At 36.6% G+C, this 21,154-nt stretch overlaps 2 protein-coding genes across 3 annotated transcripts; one reads left to right on the top strand and one right to left on the bottom strand.

Moving 5' to 3' along the window:
• Window positions 1–194: 194 nt before the first annotated feature.
• Window positions 195–10,582, bottom strand: LOC114524985 (SH3 domain-containing protein 19-like). Of its 2 annotated transcripts, XM_028546247.1 has the most exons (13): window positions 10,566–10,582; window positions 7,690–7,729; window positions 7,249–7,311; window positions 6,671–6,736; window positions 6,115–6,300; window positions 4,627–5,709; window positions 4,011–4,155; window positions 3,632–3,778; window positions 2,802–3,264; window positions 2,397–2,614; window positions 1,760–1,946; window positions 1,407–1,471; window positions 195–935 (listed from the first exon to the last, which is right to left on the bottom strand). In XM_028546247.1, exons 3-13 carry the CDS (start codon window positions 7,260–7,262, stop codon window positions 819–821), a joined length of 2,691 nt encoding a protein of 896 aa, XP_028402048.1. In that variant the 5' UTR covers window positions 7,263–7,311; window positions 7,690–7,729; window positions 10,566–10,582; the 3' UTR covers window positions 195–818. The 2 variants fall into 2 exon arrangements, with proteins under 2 accessions (XP_028402048.1, XP_028402055.1); XM_028546254.1 differs by lacking the exon at window positions 10,566–10,582 and having other exon boundaries at window positions 1,407–1,468; window positions 7,690–7,821.
• Window positions 7,930–20,438, top strand: LOC114524974 (chromosome-associated kinesin KIF4-like). Its single transcript, XM_028546235.1, has 33 exons — window positions 7,930–8,048; window positions 8,644–9,102; window positions 9,325–9,417; window positions 9,608–9,777; window positions 9,916–10,007; window positions 10,936–11,058; window positions 11,938–12,113; window positions 12,364–12,425; window positions 12,614–12,674; window positions 12,745–12,822; window positions 13,029–13,087; window positions 13,430–13,535; window positions 13,623–13,667; window positions 14,039–14,236; window positions 14,363–14,466; window positions 14,566–14,626; window positions 14,776–14,850; window positions 15,154–15,264; window positions 15,632–15,715; window positions 15,785–15,907; window positions 16,092–16,244; window positions 16,404–16,504; window positions 16,597–16,646; window positions 17,102–17,181; window positions 17,317–17,406; window positions 17,533–17,625; window positions 17,868–17,921; window positions 18,388–18,444; window positions 18,601–18,675; window positions 18,744–18,911; window positions 19,515–19,631; window positions 19,761–19,791; window positions 19,974–20,438. Exons 2-33 carry the CDS (start codon window positions 8,671–8,673, stop codon window positions 20,381–20,383), a joined length of 3,732 nt encoding a protein of 1,243 aa, XP_028402036.1. The 5' UTR covers window positions 7,930–8,048; window positions 8,644–8,670; the 3' UTR covers window positions 20,384–20,438.
• Window positions 20,439–21,154: the final 716 nt, after the last annotated feature.

Here is a 21,154-nt window from a genome sequence, read left to right as displayed (position 1 = left end):
TTTCGAAACAGAATATTTAATGAAGTGGCAATTTAGTACTAATTGGTCGAAAGGCGATTGCGCACAATTCATGCTTGTTTATTTCCAGTACATTTGTCATTATTACTTGGTATAATATACTCATACAATCAACCACTTCTTGCTGGACAAAAAAACTACACGGGTGCTCAATCAAACTTTTATTAGCTTCTGATTACAATCGTTTTAATCGTTTTACAATTTTTTAAAAATTGCTTGGGCATTTAAATTTTAAAAATATGTGATTTACACAGTCGAAAATGATCAATTGCCATTAAATTTGTGTCAACCTATGATTTCTTGACCAACCCCCCCCCCCCCTCAACAGGAATTTGTTCGACTAGACCCAGGAATAACTACGGCTACGCCTTATCGAGATTTTGTTTCCAATAGAAATTACAACTTCACAGTTTTGTATATCTCATTTTATCTTGGTGATATCGAGGTTCACTCAACACAATGCTGAAAAGTTTCAAAGAAACTGCACTAAAAATGATGTGAAAAGGGCTGACAAAAAAGGAACAATCTGAAATAAAACATATGTGGTGTGACTAGTTGCATTGAGTGAATCAAACAAACCACGATATCTCCATAGAGTGAAAAGAGATCATTAACTGCAAATGGTAGTTTCATATAAGCACAAACAAAAATATCATTGAATGTTGCAATGAACGAGATGAAATTAATCTGCAGATAATGGAATGCACGCGTGCACATTTAAAATCGTCAGTCCGGATCTCTGGTGCACCATCATCCGAAGCCGAGGTTGCTGTTGTATACTTCTCTTAAGAATACGAAATTTATCTTGAAGCGAATATCTCGACAAAAGAAGACGGAAAATGACCTGTCCTCCCTCCAATGGATCCTGTACACCATTCGTCATTAACATGCTCCAAATTTTGAATGACATCTCCAGTCTGAAAATAACACCCGTTTAGTGTTGGCAACAAAACTTCAAATGACATCAGTCTTATTCGATAATCACCGATTTGTTGCATGTAAAGATTTTGCTCGTATGCTATACGTACCATAATAGTAAGAAGACCTTCTTGCGGAATATATTTATTGCAAGTCTAATAGACTCCATGTAGAATACTCATCTATAGTACCTCGGAACATACTTATTCAAACACACATGTATATATACGCCACTCAATCGACAAGGTATTTTGCTTCACGTTTTTGCAAGGAACTAAGATACAGCCACAGTGTTGAAATACTAGGCGGCCTGCCGGTCTTTCCAGTTCTGTGCGTTTTACTGAGCGGGGTTGGTAAATGAGTAGGCTTGGTCTATGGGACTTGCAAAATACAGAAGTTGCTAAATATATCTGGCAACAAGGTCTAAGATACATCTCAAACTTTCGACAGTTCGCTTACACAGTAAGTACCTTGAACGAAAGATCGTGTTCCGATTCCCCAGCAAAATCATAAAGGGCTTTGGCGTAGGCTTCTTCTATGAAAACCATAAATGTCGATGTAGCAAAAAATATTGCATCATGAAACACATGAAACAATTATCGGCATTCATTTCAGCTATATACTATAATTAGCATTTTATACATTATGGACCATTATGGACAGAGTTTTCACTGATTTAACTGCGAAAAAATCCTATAAAACTAAAACTTACTATCATGCACCAGTCCTCGTGCAACTGCAAACATCGAATGAATCCGAGCAACAAACAAGCATTCAAGTATACAAAATACAGCCATGAACAATGTTACAGTAACTTGTTTACCTTTTGATTTTGAAGCTTGAATTTCAATAAAAGCAGTCGGGAATATTCCTGTCACATCATTAATCACCCCCTCACTCCAGTTATCATCAATCTGGCGGAGTACTTCAATTGCATCACCAACACCGAAATGTAGTTCCCCAGGATTTTCTCCGGTAAATTCATGAATTGCTTTACCCATGCGTTTATCCTAAAGTACAGTAAATTAATTTTATAAGAGCTCCATTTATCGTGAGTATATATATGAATACGCAGCCCCCAATTATCGCTTCTAGTTTTGGCCCTAACTCTCCCACAAATCTGGCAAACAAGAACGAGTTATTTCAGCACAATTTACATGATGACAATGAAAGCAGAAAGACATGGATAAAATTTGCTGACCCGACAACAACTGCATATTAACCAACTAACCGAGCATCGTGTCATCTCGCGGCTGTCATGACAGAATGAAACCTAAAGGCTCGTAACCATTTTTGGTAAAGTCATATTTAACAAAACAACAAAACTATGGACCAACGAAGGCACACTTACTTGTATGGAAATGAGAAAGAAACGCTAATATGTAGCATGTCTCCTAACTGTTCATATATAGCTATAAACTTGTAAAATAATAATGGTTCTAACAGGTAACTTAACCAACCTTAGTTTGTTCTTTCACCTTATCAGGATCTTGCTGTACTGATGAATTTTCTCCTTCTACAAAGGAAGCAGGAAATAACCCTTGTTTCCCACCAAATTCCCCCATAAACCAATCCGCGTTGATACGTTCAATAACTTTGATTTTATCGCCAGTTTTGAATGACAAATCATCGGCACTTGCACCAGGATAGTCATGAGTAGCGGTCACTAATTTTACATCTATGAGAAAAGAAAGAAAAATGCCACTTCCATAAAAAATAACAAATTTGAACAGAAAAATTATATCTACACAAAGTCATAGTATATAATAGGCATATCGATTATAGTAAGTGTATATTACTTTACAGTGGTTATATTGAGTATATGGTAGTGAATAGTAAGATATATAGTTACTTCAGTTACTAACCTTGGGATCCTTTGTCAGTTGCAGGCAAAATTTCTACAAAAGAAGCTGGGAATATTCCAGAATTCCCCGAGTATTCCCCTTTGAACCAATCATTATCTATCCTTTCAATTATCTTAATTTCAGTTCCAGTAACAAAGCTCAAGTCATCCTTATGTTCCCCTTGGTAATCATGAATAGCACGACACCACTCTTCGTTGACAGAATTTCCTGTATTTCTAGTCGGTGCTGGAGTTACAACATCATTCGTATTCGTCGTTAGCGGCAAGTCACGTTCTATTTTCACAAAATTTGCAGGAAATATCCCGACCGAGTTATTCACTTTGCCCTTTAACCATTCTGCATTGATCCTCTCGAGTAGAATGATGATTTGTCCGGAAACAAATGATAATTCTCCTTGACCTTGTGCTTGGAAATCATGACATGCAACGGCATACGGCTCCGATGGAAAGGCTGAGGGATTATTCTACACAATCACATGTACGTTAGATGGTGAAATTGTTGTCCTTAATTATTGATTAGGGTATCTGTATATTAGACAAAATTTTGAACCAGCAAAGTACAGTAGCTAAAAATAACCAAGCTGAAAAGATCATCTTAAATTTAGTAATTTTTTGGAAGCTTCTCGGAATTATATTTCCCGTATTTTACAATATACTTAACAACCAAACTTCGTAAACGTAGGGTGTATTGGCGAATCTCTTTTAAACTGTTGCAGTGATTTTCGTACTTAATTAATTAAACCTAATATTAACCAAATTTATAGCATCAAATTAAAATTTCTTCCACTCATCGTGGAACTTGATACCCCTATAGAATACACAAATAGCTACCTCCTCTTCGGCAGGTTGTTCCTTTAAAGCAACAATGATCTCAACAAAACTCGTTGGAAACAGTCCTTGATGCATAACGTTATTCTCAAGATAACCAACGAACCAATCATCATCAACCTTGCTTGTCAACATAATGGTATCACCTGCCTAAAATATGAAGACTGCTTTTCAAAAGAACAAACTGAGTTGGTTTATCTTTTTCCCACCTTCTTCGCAATTGGTTACCATCTATATCGTATTATGGATGCTAATGAAATACGTTAACGATATTTGCGATAATACGATTCGTGTACATGTTTTGAAAAATTGGCCACGATTGAAGAAATTGCATGCAAACCACCTACATATAATTCGTACAATTTGCAAAGGTGATACTCGCCTTAAAAGTAAGATCGTCATCTGTTTCCCCGGCATAGTCAAACTTCGCCTGGGCACGAGGTGGACCAGACGGCTTAACAGAGGCAGATTTGTCTGATTTCGCTCTTTCCTTGCTGGCTACATCATTTACTTTTGGAGGGGACTTCCTGCAGGTAAAACAAAAGAAGAAAGTATGTTCTGTATTGCAGTGATCAGCTAGGAAATTTCACAGGAATTGTCTATGTCTCACTGTAAAATCCATGAAAACAAATAATGGGGTAATGCAAATTTGGTATTTTTGCTATTGCAAAGAAATTGCCCTGGTTCTTTGGGTGTCGTGTACCAGTCGTGTAAAAATATCACATCTTCTAAATAGTTTGCAAGCAAGTTGTGTTCGAACATAGGCAGACCAAGAGTTCGCTACTGTAGCATAGTCATTGATGGCGCACGATTATTGTTACCACTGTTTGCCTCAAGCTGAACAAGCTGTCGACAAGTATGGAACTTAACAAGTTGTAACAAACTTGTTGAATTAATCTATTATACTTCATAAGACTGCAATGGACAAACAAGAGCAAAATCCAAAACATTCAATGCTGTGAAACATAACACCTGCATGACTCATGTATAAACTGTACCTTTTAACATTTGGTTTCGCAGGAGGAGGTCTTGATGGTTTAGGTCGTGCGCTTTCTTTGGCCATAGGTGGTCTCACAGGTTTAGATTTCGGTTGTTTTTTATTTGTCGGTTCCCGTTTAAAAAACTTTTTCGTCTCTTTTTTCTTTTCGACATCTCTTTGTTCGTCTTTGATCGTATTCGGCGGAGCCTTGGGTCTTTCAGGTTGACTTTCATTTCTGTTTAATTCCTCTGCATCAGCACTTGGCGGGAAACTGGGGCGGATGGGAAGTTCACCCTCCGTCTCTTTTGCTATATTCGATGTATTTTCCGGTGGTGGGATTATGGCCTCGTGTGTTTTTCCTCCGACGGCCTGTTTTGGCGTCTTGGCCGTTATAATCGTAGGTTTTAGTTTAGGTTTTGCGTTCACAGCTGGATCTACCTCACTTGCTTTCGGTTCGTTTTTTGTTTTCGTTTTCGATGTAGCAAGTAAGCTGGGTTTTGATTTAGTATTTGGTTTTGAAACGGATTCACCAACACCGGCATCGTTTGGTTTTGAGACAGCTTTGTCAGGTGGTTTAACTTTTGCATTCACAGATGGGTCTATCTCACTTGCTTTCGGTTCGTTTTTTGTTTTTGGCTTCCTTGGTGCTGGCAAGCTAGGTTTCGATTTAGTATTTGTTTTTGGAACGGCTTCACCGGCATCGTTAAGCTTAGGTTTCGCGGAAGGTGTTTTGTCCACGTCTGCAGATGTATCAATGTAAAATACCGAACCAGAATCTCCCTTAGGAGACTTGGTTTTAGACCTCCGATTTGGCACCGGGGCTTTACTTCTTGACCCATCAGAACGTTTTGAGTTTTTATCTTCAGGTTGAAGATGTGGTTTTGTTGGAGCGAGAGGTGCTGGTCTACCCGGTTTAATTGGTCCCGAGGGGCGTTCAGGATTTGAAGAGGTTCCAGTAGTCGATTGCTGATTATTGTTTATGTGTGCGTTACTATCCTGTGCAGCTGAGTCACCGCTTTTATCATTCTTGAAATGAACTGAAGCAGATGTGCTCCCCTCGTCCATTGGACGAGACGAGATTATGCTGATTGTAGGCCGACCTCTGCATGTAAAGAGAAGTGAATGTATAAATACAGTTAAACATTATTGAAATGACTTTAAATTTCTAAAAGCCCATTTACACTATGCGATTTGTCGTATACAATTGGCACCCTGGCATATGTGACCGTATGAACACACGTACAAACGTGACACTTAAAATTCCACCTCAGTGAACGAAATTGAATGAAGATTATTGCATAGCTGGGCCCTCTTTTGCATTCTTTAGAATCATAATTGCCAATGGCGTATATTAATATCATCAAGTTCTCCCCTACGGATTCCTTTAGTAATTGCACTTTTTTATGAGAATTTTTTACTGGGAGCCATATTTCTGCCAACTGCAACAATCAACTATCCTATGACTCTACCTATGAGTTCAAATGCTAATTGAGTTCAAAAAACTAACTTTGCATTTTTTTTCACTGCTGGTTTAGCCAAATTTACAGCTGGAATAGGTTTTGATGCATTTGGCAGGGTACTTAGGGAAGGTTTCTGGACAGGCTTGTCATCTTGTGGAGTTGGTTGAGGAATTGCCATTTCAGGAACAATAGTATCAATAGAAGGAAGATTGTTGGCTGCAGGATCTTTTTGGCTGTAAAAACAGGATATTTAAAGGTTGCCATTTGCTATACCACTGCTATAGGCATTCAACTTGATTTGTCTGGAGTTGGAAGGAGACTATATTAACACCACACTAGTAGGGTAAACAAGGTGCAGTCTGATGATACGTAGTTGAACAAAAATTGACAGTGTTGGGCCACTATGGAGTAAAATCAATTTATATTGCTGCCCATTTTATAGCTGAATTTTGTAATTAACAGCAGAATTCCAAATTTTGCCAATAGTAACTTTTGCCTACAGTTACTTAATTTAACATTCTAACAGCTATCCGTTGGTAAAATAATTCATCATCAGAAATAGCCTTGTGAGCTAATTAAATCTTTGAAGAGAATTGTGCTTACCTTTCAAGTACACTTTCTTCTGTTTCCCCCAAATCAACACGTAGAGGAATTGGGGGTGGACCTGATCTAAGGTGAACAGATACAGTATGTTTGGGTACTGTATATCATATATATATGTATATCATATAAGCAAATTGTCACAAAAAACTAAGAATTCCTAGATTGGGTTATAAATGTGTGTCATCCTAGCAACTAGCTGTTTTAACTGGTAGAATATTGTGTGACTCAGTGATATTTAGATGTCAAATACAGATAAATATACTTTCACAAATAATTTAACTAGCTTCTGTTTGCATCAGTTGCAAATCAGTTTACAAGCAATCAATGGATTATAATATTGAATTTCAATATAATTGAAATACTTCCAAAAGAAATGGCCAAACATCTTGGCATGCCTCAATGTATATCTTGCAGTATAGGAAGTACACTGATGAGTATAATCATCTGGTATTAGAAAGGTTAAAGATACTAAAAATTTAAATGTTTAAATTGCAAGCTGATGGGTTAAAATGTTATAGTTTCCACTAAAAGCAACTACAATATAGTACTGTTGGTACATTTATGTAGTTGTAATTCACCTTGGCTGCTCCATAATTTTCAGAATTCACACACTTTACATTTTAGCAAGATAACATCATTTTCTATAAAGAAGCAGGAAGTTTTAACTGGGGTCATTAATATAAACAGCGAGATAAACAGTGTCTCAATGTCTGTGGTACGTTGCAATGGCATAACTGGCATGCATATTACTATTTCATTATCAATATTCCCCACAAACAGAATTTTACATAAAACAAAATTATTTATTATGATTTATTATACTCGTTGGCTCTATTAACAAAAAAGGTCCGAAATTCTGACATATCAGTCACATCACTGACACAAGTCACAAATTATTACGCATTATTTTGCTACACCCGCATTCCAAATACGCAAGTGAACAATGCAAGTGTATTGCTTTCATCTAATGAAGTAGCGATCTGCACTCGTAACGTTTTTTGTGAAATGAATTACATTACCTTGCAAAAACGTCCCTCAACGACTATTCCTCATCGTGTGCTAAACATAAAATTCAATATTCTAAGCAATCTAAGCCGCATCTGAATTTTGAAAGTAATTTGATAATTGACACACAAAGTCACAACTCACAAACACGGAATAATCACGAGAGGCTTACACCAAGTATTCTGACTTTACGCTGACCAAACGTATGTTTTTTGGACGAACGAAATCACACGCAATGCCAGCTGGGAAAAAGCGGTAATTTTTAAAAACACAACGTTCTTCGATTAGGATCAAAGATTTGGAAACTTCGAATATTTGTTTACTATTAAGAAGAATTGTCTGTTTCTCTGGCATGATCGTCCAGTGAAATTCGGTGAGTACGTTTTATAGTAAGTAGGAATGTCCCTAAGAGCAAATGTGACGCGTCTGTTTCGAATGCCTGTGTGATAACTGAGCTTGTCAAAGAGACATTCTTTTTATTACATGTATTCGAGAAAATTTAGCCCTACGGATTATACTGTTGAAATTTGCTATGGTGTCTTTAAATGTGGCAATTAATGGAATATGAAATACAGTGCTAATAACTGATATGTGTTTTAATAATTACTGTATTTACTTCCTTCCCGATCGACGATCGGCACTTGTACAATTACATATGTCGCTCATGTCCCTGCCTCCCTGGGCTTCTAGCTTCGTTTTTTCGAAGAATGTTCTGCTCCTGAGATAATTCAAATGATGACTGATGGCTCTTTTTGTTCTTTGGAAATGGACACTAAATATTGCTTGGTTCAATTCTAGCTGTTACCATCCTATCATTCCTCAGGCAAACCATTACCACTATAACCAGTAAAATATGTTTTTTGATATTCACAAGTATTAAGCAAATGTCTCTTGAGGTTATTACATGCATTACAGAATGCATCTCATCAGAGCTAAAAATTGACGAAAGAGAACGTTTTGTTTTACAGCATTCTGATTTTTGAATCCTACATGAAATGTCTGACAAAGTAATTCCAGTGAAAGTTGCATTACGAATCCGACCACTCATCAATAAAGAAATACATGATGGGTGCAGGGAGTGCCTTGAAGTTGTCCCAAATGAGCCTCAGGTTATCATTGGGAGTGATAAACCTTTTACATTTGACTATGTATTTGGTTCCACATCTCAACAAGAAGAGCTATACAACCAAGTTGTGGAGCCATTGATGGATACCTACTTCAATGGATATAATGTGACTGTATTAGCTTATGGCCAAACAGGGTCTGGTAAAACATATTCCATGGGTACATGTGCAACAATAAATGCATCAAATGTCGATGATGAGATGAACAATGCTGTGATACCCAAGGTTATTCATGCAATATTTGCAAGAATTAATGATCAAAAGGAAAAATGTGACTTTTTGGTGAAAGTTTCATTTCTTGAGGTTAGTTAAAATATTTTGAGTTCTTGCAAGTAATATAATAGCACATAATTTGCACCTATAGCTATCCATATGTAAGTAATTGACTTGCTTTAGTTTATCACTTGGATCAGCTGGCAAATGTGGCTTACCTAATAAATTACCACACTGTACGTAGTTTGTGCAAGTAAAAAAAATGAAATCATGATTCAAGGAATCTCATATATTTTATTATGTTACATTCAGATTCACAATGAAGAAATAAATGATCTTCTAAATCAAGGACCACCAGATGACAAAGGTTTAGCAATCAGGGAAAATACTTCAGGAGAAATAAAGGTAAAATTGATTCGTAATACTTATACTAATCGCTAATGCTGGTAAGCAAGCCAACACAGCTAGTTGCCTTTCTCTCCAAGGGTTTTAAAAGGGTATGCAAAGCATGCATATACAATGCACTTGTGACCTCTGTACATTGTAAATTCAACAATTATACCATGAGCTGATAGCTCAAGAATCAACTTTTTAGATAAATGGTTTGAAAGAAATTATAGTTCGTTCAATAGAGGAAATGGCATCATGTCTTGAGCAAGGTTCAGCATCTCGAGCAACTGGTGCTACTGCAATGAATACGAGATCATCTCGATCTCATGCAATCTTTACCATTGTGGTTGAACAAAAAGAAAAAGCGGGCTCAAGGTGAGTATCGTTAGAAAATAATACAGAATTAGAAAACATTTCCGTAGCATTAATACCATATGAAAAAGGCATGTTCAAGAAAATTCAATATTGCAACAACAAGACAATTGAAATTAAATTTCTTCTCATTTTGTATAGGGATGTTAAAAAGGCCAAATTCCACCTAGTGGATCTTGCTGGTTCTGAGAAAGCGAAGAAAACCCAAGCGACCGGTGAAAGATTTAAGGAGGGTGGGTAACAGCGATTTTTCAATTGACACTAAGTAATATTCTGCATGCACTTGAGTGAAATCACTTGAGTGGAATCACTTAAATGGAATCACTCTCACTACATATTCTCCTGCTTTGTACATAAATGGTAGCTCTAGTTGTAGTAGGTTGATTGCTACAGTATTTTCAGCTTGACTTGAACTTAAATGCAGATTAGTGAAGGAAAGAAAAGTTATATTTCATTTCTGAGTTCTACTGTAACTTGAAATCGAGCTGCAGTAATTGGCTAATTGCAGTGAGTTTCTGTGGCTCTGTGCTTACTGCTCTATAGTAGCATGACTCTTATACATGAGTATAAGAATCTGCAATTGCGTATCGTGTACTCTGGCCTATTCATTGACAGTGCAAACGAGTGAATACTGGGGTTACTGCATGTAAGCGCCCTTATTTGAACTTAGCTTATCCACTCGATCACATCCATGAAAAGTAGATAATCGTACCTAAAATCGCAATAACACAAATCGCCCGTGCGTATACTGGTAGCTTTTATATGAGTTAAACCGACTAATTTGAACCTACCAATGACGGATGATGACTGCATGGGGTGAGTTGCGTGATCTTAATACATTCATAGTCCTCACCACCATGAAAAAAACTGACGACGTATTTTCAATTTTCACTGAATTACCAGATTTTAACTCAAATTATGTCTTCTCTTTTGTCAGGCGAAATCGCTTCACGCTGAAACTAGGGGCGTTCTTCCCAATACCATGTTATTCATCGTGACGTCCAATCGTCAATCATCTGTAAAAGTCTTCCTAATGCACGATTATCGCATATCATATCTCGTATCTTAAAATCCGTAATCGTATTTGCTTTTTGACACGTGCAATAATCGAATTATGTGACCACCACATTAATTAATCGAATTATGTGATCACAATTTCAGGTGTGAACATAAATAAAGGCTTGCTGGCCCTTGGGAATGTTATCAGCGCATTGGGGGACGAACAGAGAAAGACGCATGCGCATGTACCATATCGTGACTCGAAGCTTACTAGACTTCTTCAAGGTACAGTATCACAGTAAACACGCATATTTCAGATTATTTCACTTCAGACATTAAAAAAAATGCACGTTTTTCCACTATTGTCAATATCGCACATAGTTTCGGTTTTATTTAGCATGTTTTCCTTCCTGTTGAGGTCTACCTTGAGAACTTTAGGCCAAGATAAGAGGCACTTCAACATTCGCCATTGTAATTTATACCGAGATAAACGCACCTATCAACTTTTTAGGTTGGCAATGATTTGCCGACCTGATTTTAGCAATTGACGCAACCATGCATTTGAGGCGATAATAATTTACTTTTTTACTATGCTAAAACGTGATATTTTATTACGTACGTATGTACTTTGGAGTAGCACGCGATAAAGTTTGACCTTGTTCTTTAATTATCTAAACAAATTATGCTGCGCAAATGCGTTTGTAAGGACGTCATTGCATGGAAACAGATTATAGAAAAAAACAACCTAAGACCAAGGTCAAATGTCGCACTTCTCATGCGTCGAACGCATTAAAAACAATAGATAATTAGCTGAAATATTGTTTTAAGTGCATTCAGTAGTCGGTACATAAGAAGTGCGATTTTTTTACCTAGGCCTATAATAATATAGTACGGTATAGGTCGAATTTGGGTCGACATTTTTGCCCGACTGAATTTTTACTGCGTAATCATGCCTGAGGGGCTTCCATCAATCCCGTAGAATTGTGTAATAGCATTCCGAAAATTCTTTAATATTGGAACAAAACAACAATTCTGTTGATATATGCTTTGTATGGCATCCTTCATTGAAGTAAATAGAATAGAGATACCTGTATATTGTTTCTTTTTAAACACTCCTTAGTCAGCTGTAGTCACATTATAATTAAACAATGCCAACGGTCGTAGATTCCCTTGGTGGTAACAGTAATACTGTGATGGTTGCATGTGTCAGTCCAGCTGATAGTAACATGGAGGAAACTCATAACACGTTGAAATACGCCGACCGAGCAAGGAAAATCAAGAACAAACCTGTAGTGAATCGTGACCCGGCCGCTGCAGAACTCTCAAAATTACGGCAGCAGGTATGGCAATTAATGTAGACGTTTTTGTTGAAGAATGATTTGAAGATTCATCCTCTGTGATTGATATCAAATATACTTAAAAAAATCTTAATTAGATTCAGGTATATAGCTTATATATGAAGAACCCCACGATGTAAAGTATATTAATTATCACCCTGTTAATTCTACAAGGTTGCCCCTCAAGGTCGCCTATATATTTTCTCTGCACAAACATAAAATGGTGATCAGAGAAGTGTATTTACTCCTGCAGGTTCAACTATTGCAACTTCAGCTGCTAGAAGGACAGTTCATACACCAGAAAGGCAACGAGAGGTAAATCATTGTATAAATTAATGCATAATCTTATATCCACCCATAAACCCATCCGACGCCAAGGGATGCAGATGGTACATAAGTAAAGGCATTTTCCATCGACAGCAAATTCGGATTATTAACTCCGAATAACTTGTGACTGCATGTCTGTTTATTAACTTCCACTTACAATTGGTCTCAATTTCTAGTGGCCCAGCAATGAGCTCCAGCGATATGCACGAGTTGTTTGAGAGAAATAAACAATTAGAGGTTAGTTTTTGTCGGAAATCAAACCTTTTGAGCACTATCAGGGTTTTTTCACGTCAAATTGATCTCTTAGACGGAGAACGAACGATTGACAACGGAGCTTCACGATGCCTTTGATCAAACAACGGCTCTTTACGAGAAAGTAATGTTGGTAAGTAATATTATGCATTGCAACTTTAAATTTTATTTGACACTTCTTCTGATAGCTGTGTTATTCATCAAGTGCGTATAAGGGATTGCATGATCACTTGGTATTGCCCCTTTTCGACTGCTCTGATAGGAGCATCGACGTTTAGCTTGATCTAGCAAGGTATATATCATTCTAGATACGTATGATGACATTGATATATTGTCTAGGTTGAAATGGCGAAAGACAAGTTGCAACAGAAAGCAGATCAATTGAAAGAGAAAATACAGTTAGTTACCTTAACTTGAATGTTGTATGGTCTGATAGTAAAAAAATTGAACGAGCTTGCGAAAGTGAATTTCATTTACCTCAAAACTCAAAAGTACTCATAAAAAGTATACTCCGTCGATTATCCAACATGTTAGTTGTCTTTTCTGGTGGTTTGCAACAATATGTTTTTGACAACAGAATAATGGTCAGCTTTTCATTCCATAAAGTTTTCGTTGAAATATATATCAAAAAAAGACACTCGCGTGCGATCAATTGCCGGTGATTACGGACAATAAGACTTATTGATAAGCACATATTGTAGTATCTAAGCTGCGTTTTTAGACTTCATTTTTTTTGACAGAACTCGTGGTCTTGACATTTCATTTGACCTCGACGAAGAAAAGAAGGAAAACATGGAAAGTATTGATATGGTTAAACATATTCAAATGAAAGTTGAAGAATTGGATGTAAGTTTCGTGATTATATTTAGAGTAGAAACGATAATTAAATTGTACTCTACAAAGAATTGAGCTGGAATTGACAATTATACTTAGGAGGAGGAGGCCAACATGTGCTCATCAATTGCACCAGACCTTGAGGTACATTATTGTATACATTGTTTGTACATTTGTGCATGATATGGCCCCACATGGCCCCACATGCGTCATTTGTTCAACTAATTCTCATCACATGAATTATTCATTTCGAATTGAAGTGTATTGTTAGTGGATATAGGTACAGCGGTGACCGGTGGCCAAAAAAGTCACCAAACTGGCAAAATTTTCAACTCGTTTTAGGGAATCCGATTTGAAAATTGTTTCATACATTATTTTATCGAATCGCTGTTAATCTACCATAATTTTTTCGACACCCTGAATATAGTCGTACATTGCATCTTAATCACAATATCTATCTCTCAAGAAGTTTGTTTTTCGACCGAATCGTGATCTATTGAAAAATCTTCTCGCAGGAACGAAAATCTTTGGACAGTGATGGTGCGGAACACCCTGAAGTTGCCAATAGTTCGTTTGCAGCTCAACATGCGCTACGAAAAGCAGAGTTGTGTAAACAGTTGCAAGAACTAACCAAAGCCTTGGCAATGAAGGAGGAAATTGCTAGCAAGATGGTCGATAACGAACGTATTAATTCAATGAGAAAACAACATGAGGTAAACATACAAAACGATGTACTGATAGTATAGTAATAATCGTGTGTGCGGATATTCAAAACACTGTTTACCGTTGTATACTTTTTCCATAAAAAAACAAACCGTATAATTAATCGAATCGTTTAGATGACGGTCAAGGAATTGGAACATATCATCGGAAAACTCGAAAAAGAAAAAGCAGAGTTAAATTCTGCTTTGAATACTAAGAAAGCAAATCCTTCGTCTTTGAAGTAAGTTAGTGTACTGTACTATACGGTACTGTACTGTACTTTAATAATATACTGTACTTTACTGTACTATGCTATACTATACTATACTATGTTATATAGAAAGGAAAAAGAAAGATTGCGAGAACTCGAAGCACAGCTCTCCGAGTATAAGAGGAAACAGGTATGATTTCATGCATGTAAATATATATATATATATATATATATATATATATATATATATATATATATATATATATATATATATATATATATATTGCATGCATCATATTTAATTATTTAAACATTTTACATTTTTCTTTCGTACATTAGATTGAATACAAAAAATTACAGAAAACAAAAGAACAGGGTGACCAGACCATAACAAAACTGGATAATGAAATCAAGGTAATTAGACCGGCTCAGAGAGGATTAGGTAGAACTGTAATAATCCTCTAATCCATCCTTAAGATACTCAGAAATGTACGGAATAAAACAGTAAACAGATAGAATCACATGACACCCTTAGAATTTTGTTAATAAGAATTCACTTATTTCAACCTCTTTACGAGTCCCTGCACATGCGTAAGAATCAGCACTGATATCAGGTCAAAGGAAGTATATCATACAATAATATATACTATAGATGGCTCGAATCATGTACGTATAAGACGCCCGACAGGTTATTGTAAAAAGGTATACACTGCATAGGGAATGAAACAGATGAAAGTGAAGTTGATGCGACAGATGAAGGAAGAAGCAGATAGATTTCGGCAGTGGAAAATGAAAAAAGATAAAGAGATCAACCAGTTGAAGCAACAAGTAAGATTCAAGAAATAACAACATGCAGCCGACGATTTCAAAAATTAAAAAAACAAAACATAATCCTATAAGATTAACATTGCTTGCTAACACAGCGAACCCATTCTTGTCTTGTTTAATTTTTATATTTTTTGCTTCCGAGAGGCTAATCTTAAATTGAGAGTAATTTCAAAACAGATTTTGACTTCTAAAACCCACAAGGTGTTGTAATTTATAACAATCGCTTGTACGTACAAGTGGAGAAGAGTCCTTTGTCAAAACGTAGCTATTTGTTTTTTCAAGTCTAATTATTTGTAAAGTGAATTCACTTATATGTAATTATATTATTAGTTGTCTTTAATATTCCTATTTTTGCTTCTCGTCACAGGGTAGGAAGAGGCAATTTGAGTTCAAAAAATTAGAATCTGTTCATTTGAAGCAACAAGCTGTTTTACGGCGCAAGACAGAAGAGGTGAGGGCTTATATTCAGCTTTTGATCTTGGTACAACAAAATAATGATTACAAAATCATTTGTTTATAGGCGGCTGCGGCGAACAAGCGATTGAAGGCCGCACTTTCAAAGCAAAAGGAAGCATCGGAAAAACGAAATCAATCTTTGCAACATCAAAACAAACAGTCTGATAGTGTCCTTGAACGAATGAAGGTAGAGCAGACACTTTGTTTTTTACACATTTCAGTATTACTATCACTATTAAGTCAGTTTTCGTGGAAATTATTCTGAAAATATTTTGGACTGGAACGTAGCAAATAATTTACACTTCTGAGTTATCCAAAGCTTAGTATAGCTAGGTGCATGACTGCATGATCGTTTCTTTATCGTGCTTTAGTCGTGGCTGTCCCATGAGGTGGAGTTAATGGTTAGCGCGAGTGAAGCTCGCAGAGCATTGAAAGAAATAATCGAGGATAGGAAAACATTATCGCAAGAAATTTCTAATCTCAAGGCAAAATTACTAGAAAAAATGGACGAGCCATCAAAAAAGGTAAAATGCGTTCTCCTAATACGCGTATATTGCTATATAAATTTTCACCTTCAGTTTGTGTCATCTGTATATGGTCAGTCGTGTGGATTTCGTTTTGCAAATTAGTTATTTTCAAGCTTTGTTATATAATAAATTATTATTATTATTTTGTATCTTTAGAAGATGTCACTTGGCGGTGGGGAACATGCGTCACTCGAAGACAACGAAACGTCCAGCATACAAAAACAAATTCAGGGCTTAGAAATTGAGTTGGAAGTCAGGTATTCGCAAATTTCTTATCATCTGTTTTCACAAAACAATTGTGTGTAGTGTATGGGCATCAACGATAACTTGTTATTGCATTCGCTTATAGGAGTTCACAAATTGCTGACTTGCAGAAGAAGATCATCGACGCGGAGCAAGGTAAAACACCACGGACGTGTTACATGCATGTTGAAACATAGCCATGCATGTGTAAAAGAGCAATCCCTCCGCCTGGAAGTGCGTTCTTACACGAGTAACAATACAGTCTTTGCATTATCTTTGATTTCGTCTGGAAAAATGCCTCATTGGTTCAAAATTTCCTTGGAAATTTGGGGTCATTGCATGACAAGGGAATATGTTTTGTTCAATTCGTCTTTGAATTCTATCCTCGATGACCAACATAGATTGATATAGATTGGGCCATCAATGAATGCATGCGGAGGTTTTTTCAAGCAGTCCGCGGGATGACAAATGATTCATTGCCAATTCCCATGAATACACTCTTGTGAACTGCATGCATAAACGACCGACCCGAAAACAATCCTTTTAATACAAATATATTATGCATGCAAGTCATGCATAATGCTTAGTGAAACAGTAAATTTATCTTCAAGGTGAAAGGACGAAGTATAGATGGAACAATATCCATACGATGGCAGAAGCTAAAGCAGGCCTGAAATCGCTGCTTAACTGGGTTTGTATTTTTAGCAACCGAATGATGCCGGTCGAATATTTTACAAATCGGAATTCACTGCATCGTTGTGTGTGTGTTCTTCACATGAGTATATCACCAATACGGCACTTACATTCAGTTTCTAATACGCTGTAGGTTGTTGACTCCAAAGTTAAACAAGGCCAATTAATGAAGGAAAAGGAAGACTGTCGAAGAATGTCAGTGGAAACAGGCTCAGAACTCGAGGTAAACAGTCATGCCCGGATTTTAAGGGGAGGCGTTCTCAAGAGGCTCTTTTGATGTAGTACTCATACAACTTGTGTTGTTATAGCTATACCATGTTGCAAACTGACAGCTGAATAATTCTTATAGAGAATACGAGAAGAGTACGAGAACAAGCTTTCTGTTCTCCGAGTGCAGAAAGAGGAAAAGACGCTTGAATTAGAAAAGAGAACTCAAGAACAAGTACGAAATAATTTTTTGTGTTTTGTGAGACATTAACTGCATGCGAACTGTGAAATCTTGGTTATAGCGGCAAATAGTTGCATGAATTCATGCAATCATGAATTAATGATGTTGCCAAACTTTTCACTTTAATTACTGACGGCATTGCCAATCGGAGTCGTGTATTTTTATTTTCGTAGGACAGTTGCCATATCCAGATCGTTGCATGGTCATTGTTTATAATTATGCTACTTTTTATATAGATTGGGAAACTGCTTAGTGAGTTGGAGAGAGAACAAGCGACGAGTAAAGAGCAGGTGAATTTTAGTATCTTATCTTTTGGAATACGTCTGGGCTTCCATTGATACAATAGTATAACGTAACAATAATTCCATGCAATAATTTCATACAATGCTCTGGCTATTGGAGAAACATGAATGAAATAATGCTGTATTATGTATAAAGTCTCGTATATTTTGAATGTTTCGTTTTTTGGCTGCGATCTTTGATAACAAATCGTTATATTTTGACGTGTATATCTTATTCACTCAAAGTGTACTCGCGGTAAATGATTGCATGTTAAAATGATTTTTTAGCTATACAAGAATCATATTCACGGTACTTTTGCATGAAGAATTATGCGTAGGTGCCTCTTTCTGCACACCAGTAACTCTTTCACTCGTTCACATCTCTTAAAAGAAATGAATCGCATATGAACTCGCAGCTAGAATCGCAACTGTAAAGTATATAATAAGCTTTATTAACACAGACGCGTATTTCTAGATGGAAACAATCAGAAAACTCGAGGAAATAGAGACAGAAAATAGCAGTCTTCGCTTGGTATGTTTTTGTTTTTACTCAAATCTGAACTCCTAAGGCAAGATATGAGCTAATCATGCATACATTTAACAGCTTTGGCCAACTCATTATTTTCATTGATTTTTTTAAAAACATGCAATTTAGTTTATAATTTAATGCATTTCTTTTAACATTTAGAAGTTGGAGGCGTTTACTCGCGTCCTGTCGCCGGAATCGAAAATTACCATAGAACCAAATGTTAGGGAATCAGAGGTAATAATACTTCAGAAACGGTTATTCTCTACACTGTATAGTAAAAACAAGTTTGCTTTTATTTTCAGGCGATTGATTTGAGTGATATTGAAATGTATTCACCTCCGATGGATAACGATGCTGACTATGTCCCATCGACCGATGGAGAGTTTGAAACGCCTGTCTTAAAACTGAAAACAAAACAGAAGAAATCATCTCTTAATGCTGCTGCCCTAAACAAGAAGACTTTGCTATTTGTAAGTTTTGGTGGCGTCAAGTGTAAAATTGTCACAAACAGTATTTTGTTTTTTGGATCGTTTGAACAGACCTTTGTACAGAAAATACCATTTTCTGTTTGTAAGTTTTGGTGGCGTCAAGTGTAAAATTGTCACAAACAGTATTTTGTTTTTTGGATCGTTTGAACAGACCTTTGTACAGAAAATACCATTTTCAATGACTTCACTTTATTTATCATACCGATGCGTCTCTGCATGGCGTCTTTGACGGTAAAAAGTCCTGTAAATTGGATTTTTAACTATAAAAATGTCTTATTTTCTATTAAAAATGAACAAAATAATCCATTCTAAGAATCTCATTCGGTGTCAGTGGCAACTCGATCAATTACAACATAGTCAATTACAACAGAGTCGTTTGGAAACCTGGAATCATTCAAGTCTAACACGTAGCGACGTGGAAGACGACGTCTTAGACGACGTCACATCGTGTTTACACCGTGCACAGAGCACAATTTTTAAGAACCCTGTTGTTCTTTACCTTGCAAATTTGTTGGGGGGGGGGGGAGATAACAAAGGAACGAAGACTTTTCCCGAGTCTGATTTCAACGACTTTTTTCCGTGTAGGTATGTTCATGCAAGGGCGACTGCAGTACAAAAAGGTGCAAATGCAAAGCTGCAGGCAGCAGTTGTGCAAAATCGACATGCAAATGTAATGTCAATGTGTGCAGAAACAGATCTCAGGTTTGTTTCTGTTTATTTTACCTTTTTCTCACGTTTACATAGCTAAAAATACTTATCTCGGTAACAATTGCATGATGTTTGAATTCAGATCATATTTAATCACCATAATTTGTTATTTTATCTCAATAGCCCGTAAACGTTTTAGAAACCGACGATAAAGGTAAGTTCACTTAATAAGCCATATTGCATGCATGTGTCAAATCGTTCATACTCATCTCCGACTTTCTCGGACCGAAAACCAGTTCCCGCTCAGTCTTTTTCGCATGTTTCAATCCTGTATTTTCTGCATCAAATCTATTTCGCATAATTTCCCTAATTTATGTAATTTTTTTATCTTTATAGGTCTTCCTGTTACAAAGGCGATTAGCAATCTTATATCACCTGAACCAAGAATTTCCAATAATAACCTTCCTAGGAGTGCATCGCCGCGCAGGTTAAACAGTCCATTACCGAAGACATCAAAAAGCGGCTCTCCGGCGAGCTTTGTAAAACCAACAAAAACTGTTGGCGTAAAGTCCTCCAGACGGCGGTCTTCCAAGTACCATGTGCATAATCAAGGCAGAACGAAAAAGCTTCTCAGCATAAGTAAAAGTACAAACGTTCTCACTCCAAGTAAACATTTTGTCGCGCCAATGACAAGTCAAAGGAAATCAACTTCCCACTCCAAATTTCTCGGTGCTAAAACAGTTAAACCGGCGACTTTGAAGAAAGATGAAAATTCAGAACCCGAAAAAGAAGTTATTTCATCATGATTATAATATTTTCAAACCTGTTAAGCCCCATTAAAAATGGGTGGTTGTATTATAGATAGAGAAAAAGCTTGTAATTACAATTTTCTTAATTTCAATTTTGTCTGTTTATTTTGCTCAGTATTATATTGATTAGTTTTTCTCACACACACACTTTTGGGGTATACTCCAGCTTTATATAGCTCAGTTAGCCCAGTGACAGTGGTTACTGACACCACTAGTCCGATAAAAAGTTACGTCAGTCGTGAAACATTATTTTCATATCCAAAATAATGAATGACGAAGAATAATATAACACTAATTCTGACGCTTTAAAGAGTGAAATTAATTTTTCATTCGGCGCCAACCTTTGTGGCGCCATGTAAGAATCAGCGCTACCACTTTTCCTTTTTAGTAAAACTGGGACATACTAATTGCAGACGGCTGGTTCACTGCCAGAAACGTCGTCGATGTTCAATACGATTCCTTCACTAGAAAAGATATTTCCCCTGTAAACAAGTTTCATAAGGTTTCCAGACATATATGAGAGCGCTAACTTCTGTTATATAGTTTTATCATATCATAAAGTCATACTTATAGTTGTTTTAGTACAATGCCATGCAGTCAATGGATAGACTTTCCAGACAACCGTGTTTACACATAGCTATACTACCTAGTATATAGAAAGAAGGTATGGCCCTTGATTTTTGCTTGACATTTTTTGGATGTTTAATAAACGGGGATATGTCGCTCACGGGAAGGTGATTTCGCTTTGAAATGCTAACCTGCTCCTTT

This window comes from Dendronephthya gigantea, unplaced genomic scaffold (genome assembly GCF_004324835.1).
Source record: "Dendronephthya gigantea isolate DGI-Jeju-01 unplaced genomic scaffold, DenGig_1.0 000001F, whole genome shotgun sequence".
Lineage (NCBI taxonomy): Eukaryota > Metazoa > Cnidaria > Anthozoa > Malacalcyonacea > Nephtheidae > Dendronephthya > Dendronephthya gigantea.
The sequence above is the reverse complement of the archived record's forward strand: the minus strand, read 5'-3'. Positions and strand labels throughout refer to the sequence as shown.

Bases quoted from the DNA above. Each gene is read 5' to 3' on its own strand.
- LOC114524974 (XM_028546235.1), top strand. From the start codon at position 8,671: ATGTCTGACAAAGTAATTCCAGTGAAAGTTGCATTACGAATCCGACCA. The intron at 17,626-17,867 runs GTACGAAATAAT...CTTTTTATATAG, and splicing joins AAAAGAGAACTCAAGAACAA to ATTGGGAAACTGCTTAGTGA. The intron at 19,632-19,760 runs GTTTGTTTCTGT...TTATCTCAATAG, and splicing joins TGTGCAGAAACAGATCTCAG to CCCGTAAACGTTTTAGAAAC.
- LOC114524985 (XM_028546247.1), bottom strand. The intron at 6,301-6,670 runs GTAAGCACAATT...CTGTTTTTACAG, and splicing joins GAAGAAAGTGTACTTGAAAG to CCAAAAAGATCCTGCAGCCA. The intron at 2,615-2,801 runs GTTAGTAACTGA...CTTTTCTCATAG, and splicing joins AACTGACAAAGGATCCCAAG to ATGTAAAATTAGTGACCGCT.